This window comes from Macrotis lagotis, chromosome 1 (genome assembly GCF_037893015.1).
Source record: "Macrotis lagotis isolate mMagLag1 chromosome 1, bilby.v1.9.chrom.fasta, whole genome shotgun sequence".
Classification (NCBI taxonomy): domain Eukaryota; kingdom Metazoa; phylum Chordata; class Mammalia; order Peramelemorphia; family Peramelidae; genus Macrotis; species Macrotis lagotis.
Window position 1 is genome coordinate 684,117,272 of NC_133658.1, and position 5,880 is coordinate 684,123,151.

The 5,880-nt window shown below is 44.8% G+C and overlaps 1 protein-coding gene across 1 annotated transcript; it reads left to right on the forward strand.

Moving 5' to 3' along the window:
• IFT70B (intraflagellar transport 70B) lies at nucleotides 1-4,977 on the forward strand. Its single transcript, XM_074215631.1, has one exon. The coding sequence runs from the start codon at nucleotides 77-79 to the stop codon at nucleotides 2,072-2,074; it is 1,998 nt and encodes a 665-aa protein (XP_074071732.1). The 5' UTR covers nucleotides 1-76; the 3' UTR covers nucleotides 2,075-4,977.
• Nucleotides 4,978-5,880: the final 903 nt, after the last annotated feature.

A 5,880-nucleotide genomic window follows, 5' to 3' on the forward strand; every position in this document is an offset into this window, starting at 1 on the left:
GAAGGTCGCTGTGTTTCCGGTTTCCGGTTCCGCGGCGGTTGCCCCGGAGACGGCGACGCGGAGCGGCCGCGGGGCCATGGCGGGCCCGAGCGGGGCGCAGATCCCGGACGGCGAGTTCACGGCGGCCGTGTACCGCCTCATCCGGGACGCCCGCTACGCCGAGGCGGTGCAGCTGTTGGGCGGGGAGCTGCAGCGCAGCCCCAGGTGCCGGGCCGGCCTGTCCCTGCTGGGCTACTGCTACTACCGGCTGCAGGAGTTCGCGCTGGCGGCCGAGTGCTACGAGCAGCTGGGCCAGCTGCACCCGGAGCTGGAGCAGTACCGCCTCTACCAGGCGCAGGCCCTGTACAAGGCCTGCCTCTACCCCGAGGCCACCAGGGTGGCCTTCCTGCTGCTGGACAACCCGGCCTACCACGGCCGCGTGCTGCGCCTGCAGGCCGCCATCAAGTACAGCGAGGGCGACCTGCCCGGGGCGCAGAGCCTGGTGGAGCAGCTGCTGAGCGGCGAGGGCGGCGACGAGGGCGCGGCCGAGGCCGAGCCCGACGGCCAGGTGAACCTGGGCTGCCTGCTGTACAAGGAGGGCCAGTACGACGCGGCCTGCGCCAAGTTTGGCGCCGCCCTGCAGGCCTCGGGCTACCGGCCCGACCTCTCCTACAACCTGGCGCTGGCCTACTACAGCAGCAGGCACTACGCGCCGGCCCTGAAGCACATCGCCGACATCATCGAGCGCGGCATCCGCCAGCACCCGGAGCTGGGCGTCGGCATGACCACGGAGGGCATCGACGTGCGCAGCGTGGGCAACACCCTGGTGCTGCACCAGACGGCCCTGGTGGAGGCCTTCAACCTGAAGGCGGCCATAGAGTACCAGCTGAGGAACCACGAGGCCGCGCAGGAGGCCCTCACCGACATGCCGCCGCGGGCCGAGGAGGAGCTGGACCCGGTCACCCTGCACAACCAGGCCCTCATGAACATGGACGCCAAGCCCACGGAGGGCTTCGAAAAGCTGCAGTTCCTGCTCCAGCAGAACCCCTTCCCGCCGGAGACCTTCGGCAACCTGCTGCTGCTGTACTGCAAATACGAATACTTCGACTTGGCGGCGGACGTGCTGGCAGAAAACGCCCACCTGACGTACAAGTTCCTCTCGCCCTACCTGTACGACTTCCTGGACGCCATGATCACCTGCCAGACGGCCCCCGAGGAGGCCTTCCTGAAGCTGGACGAGCTGGCCGGCATGCTGACGGAGCAGCTGAGGAAGCTGACCAAGCAGGTGCAGGAGGCCCGCCACAACCGCGACGACGAGGCCGTCAAGAAGGCCGTCAACGAGTACGACGAGACCCTGGAGAAGTACATCCCCGTGCTGATGGCGCAGGCCAAGATCTACTGGAACCTGGAGAATTACCCCATGGTGGAGAAGATCTTCCGCAAGTCGGTGGAGTTCTGCAACGACCACGACGTGTGGAAACTGAACGTGGCCCACGTGCTGTTCATGCAGGAAAATAAATACAAAGAAGCCATCGGCTTTTACGAGCCCATAGTCAAGAAGCACTACGACAACATACTGAACGTGAGTGCCATCGTCTTGGCCAATTTGTGTGTCTCCTACATCATGACGAGTCAAAATGAAGAGGCGGAGGAGTTGATGAGAAAAATTGAAAAGGAGGAAGAGCAGCTGTCCTATGATGATCCAGATAAGAAAATCTACCACCTCTGCATAGTAAACTTGGTGATCGGAACTCTGTATTGTGCCAAAGGAAATTATGACTTCGGTATTTCCCGAGTTATCAAAAGCCTGGAACCCTATAACAAAAAACTTGGGACTGATACCTGGTATTACGCCAAAAGATGCTTCCTTTCTCTTCTGGAAAACATGTCTAAGCACATGATCATGCTGCGGGATAGCGTGATTCAAGAGTGTGTGCAGTTTCTAGAGCACTGTGAACTCTACGGTAGAAACATACCAGCCGTTATCGAACAGCCCCTGGAGGAAGAGAGAATGCACATCGGGAAGAATACAGTGACCTATGAATCCAGACAGCTGAGAGCCCTCATCTATGAGATTATAGGATGGAATATGTAATTCTGCTGTGGAGTATTGCTGCTTCCCACATACCTGGCACTCAAATGAGTATAGCTTTCTAATCTTGTTGTATTCGTCATATTTGTATTTTGTATACATTTTAAAATGCAATAAAAAAGATTGTGGGGGGGGGAGGAGAAACAGTTTTAAAAATCACACAAAGGAAAAAAAATCAAGCCACCTAGAAGCTTATTGAAGATTATGAATTGATATAGCATGGCATTTTTACTATCAGTCTCAATGTCCTCTCTTTTGTTAACAATGGGATTTTATACTTTTGTCAGAAAGATCAAGCGAGTCTTAGACCAATATAGACAAAGTACCCTTGTAGCTGCCTGCAGTATAATGCCTAGGGCTGGGTCCAATGAAGCACTCTTTTACATATTAATTTTTATAAATGTTTTGGGCCAGAATATTCCATCATTGGATGTGGCATGTAGATACTAATAGTAAGGTAAATCAAGTTCTAGATATTTAAAGAATACAAACTTCCTAATGGGCATTATTGTATGTGGTACATTTGTCAAGCCTCATATAGAGGACAATACTGTGTTATCTGTGATCTGGTCCATGTTGATTATAATCTGCTAGGATTAGGTACTGACAGGATTATATGAACCATTTATATGGCAAGTTCTTGTAATTCTATTTTTAGTGCATACACACACACACATATATACATATACATACATATATATATATATATATATATATATATATATATATATATATATATATATATACACAGCCTAGATTTTAGAATATCTTGACAAGGTTTCCCAAAACAAAGTTGGCAATTTACAAAGCCTACGAAGGTTTCTCTATAGAGAATTACAAGATTCTATAGGAAATTCTCCATTTATCATAAAAAGACAGTCTTAGGGTCATGGTATAGAAAAATGCTATTTAGGGAGGAGGGTAATAATATTCCTTGATTTTTCTCTGGTCCTATTATCAAGAATTGGAAAATGTAGTAAGATAAAGTTTTGTTGCCAATAATTTTCATATAAAAATAGTTTTATTAATTTTGTCTGTTTGTTTTTAACAATAATGAACAAATGGCTGAGAATTCAAGTGTTCACGATCCCTAATTCTGTGCTTAAATTTTAAGACAGATTGATGTTAGGTTTTTTCCATCCTATGGAAGTACTTTCCTATGTTATAAACTTTTAACATCCAAGATTTCATTTCAAGAAATCCTGATTTCAGTAATATGGATCTTTACTGAAGCTGGTCACACCTCCATTCCTTAGTATCAACCTTTATCAATGCCTGGTGACCTTTCCAAATTCAAGCAGGCTGGTTAATGAAGGACAAATAAACAGTCTATACCCAGCCCACATTCAAACCCTTTCCAATTTTAGATTGAGTTTGAACTCTACTTTGAAATCCCAGTTATCTCTATACTATAATGAGACTATGGTATTGGAAAATGTGCCTTTTACCATAACTATCTCCTCTACCAAACTTCTCTCATTTACAACACTGATGGAAGAGTGCATGAATTCCACCACTAGAAACTGGTATCTCCAATGAAGTTTTTTTTATCTGGAAACCATCATGAAACACACCCAAGGCAGTGGAATTATTGAGTATGGAGAGGATAATAGCCAGCTGCTAGACTCCTTTTCCTATTCTGGTCAGGGACTTTGTTAACCATCAACTTTTCCTAGAATCTTACTAGTACCAGTTGTTTCAAAACACAGTACTAATTGTCATGGTTATATAGTGAGTGTCATCAATTGATGACCGTTCCACATTATCTATTACAGAAAAATCCACAAGTTTTGTTTGGCTCCCATACTCACAGAGCATATAACAAGTCTCTGGATTAGGCTCATTCCATATTGAAGTGTCCAAGTAGTTCATTTTAAACTTAGGGCAATTTTAGCCTACATTTTAGCAGCTATTGAATATGCAGAGTTTGGGACAATCAGACAAGGTAAGTTTCAGTCCTGATTTCTAATTTTCATATTGGATGTCTATCTTTTATTTAAATCACCTATGACATACAGAATTAAAGAATCTGGTTTCATGTGGATCAATTTTAGTCTGGGGGGCAGGGTGCCTGGTCTCTAAAGAAGAAAGGCTCTTCAAACCATCTCTGTATGTTCCTATCTTGGAGCCCTAAGGAGAATCACTTAAAATCTAAATATTGCTCTAGAGTTTCTGGTCAGATTTAGGAGAGTTTATATTATTTATATAAAGGGAGGTGCAAACTATTTAAAAGTGTGCACTAATAAAGTTATGAAACAGTAACTCAAAACTTCTAGTTTACTTGACCAAAAAGTTGCTCCTTAAAACATGAAACAAAGGGGGCGCCTAGGTGGCACAGTGGATAGAAGACTGGCCCTGGAGTCAGGAGTACCTGAGTTCAAATCCAGCTTCAGACAATAATTACCTAGCTGTGTGGCCTTGGGCAAGCCACTTAACCCCATTTGCCTTGCAAAAATCCTTAAAAAAAAACCAAACTGCTCAACTACAATTTCACTTTCATCTTGGCTTTGTACTGTCCAAACAATACCTTCCAAGCCCATGTCCTTTGGCCAGCTAGGGTCATGTCTTCTGCTCATGCTATCACTAGTTATCTACTCCAAGAAGGATGTGGTTGTAGAGAAGTCTTCTTTTGGTAAGCAACCATTCCCAAAATGTTCATCTTATGATTGATGTTGAGTCACCTATATGTTCACAGAAAGAAACATGAAGCAGAAGAGGAAGACAGAATTGAGGCTCATCAGTCTCAGGCTTCCCTAGGTTAGCATATATGCTATTGGGACCAAGTGTAAGCAGTCCCATGTTTACTGGAGGCAGAGGTGCTACTTACTTCCCCCCCACCCCACACACACACACACACACACACACACACTCTCCTAATCCCTTATTCCAGCAAGGAAAGTCCCAGAAAGAACCTTACATACTCCCCACAACTTAAGCAAGAGGGAAAGCTAACAGCAGTACCCAATTCTCTTTGACATATCTCTGATAATTCCAGAGAGAAGGGAGGCATGTAAACTTACCGATTAGATCACATGAATAATATTTAAAATAAACTTCCTCAAGTAATTTTTTTTAAAAACAAATCTTTAAGATGAGAACATTTCCCCCTCTTGATAAAATGCCTTCCTAATAAATTTCAATATGTCTGTTAAATGAATTTTTCTTTGATGTGCATTTGGATTGGATGCTTCATCTCATCCAAAAGGTTATCTAATTTTATTTTAAAATGAACAATCATTCTCTTAAGTTCCAATTCCAGTTTTCTAGAATTGAATCTGTCATGAATAATGTCAAATAGGATGAAAGACTTTCTAATATTTAGAAGCAAATAAGAAAGGCCCTTCACCTTTGTTAGCCTTAACTTCTGTCATAAAACTGATGTTCACATCTTAAGTGCCTTTTCACATTCAACATGATTAACCCACAATGAGTGTTACTTTGTTGAACATTAACTGAAATTTACTAACTCCAATAAATTTGGGTCTTCTTTGAAGTGTACCTTACCACAGCCTGTATTTAGATGTTTGTCCTTCAGTCTTGAAGAAGACCATGATATGGGCGGCCAGGTGGTAGAGTGGATAGAGCACTGGCCCTGGAGTTAGGAGGACCTGAGTTCAAATCCAACATCAGTTACTTAGTAATTTACCTAGCTGAGTGGCCTCCGGCAAGCTCCTTAGCCCCATTGCTTTGCAAAAAACCTAAATTAAAAAAAAGACCATGACATAAGGGAGGTGATACCATGACAAACACATAAATTGGATTTGAATGGGGGGAGGGGGACTGTACTTAGTCACCAGCCTCACTTTCTC

Excerpts from the sequence above, each read along its gene's own strand:
- IFT70B (XM_074215631.1), top strand. The coding sequence starts at position 77 with ATGGCGGGCCCGAGCGGGGCGCAGATCCCGGACGGCGAGTTCACGGCG.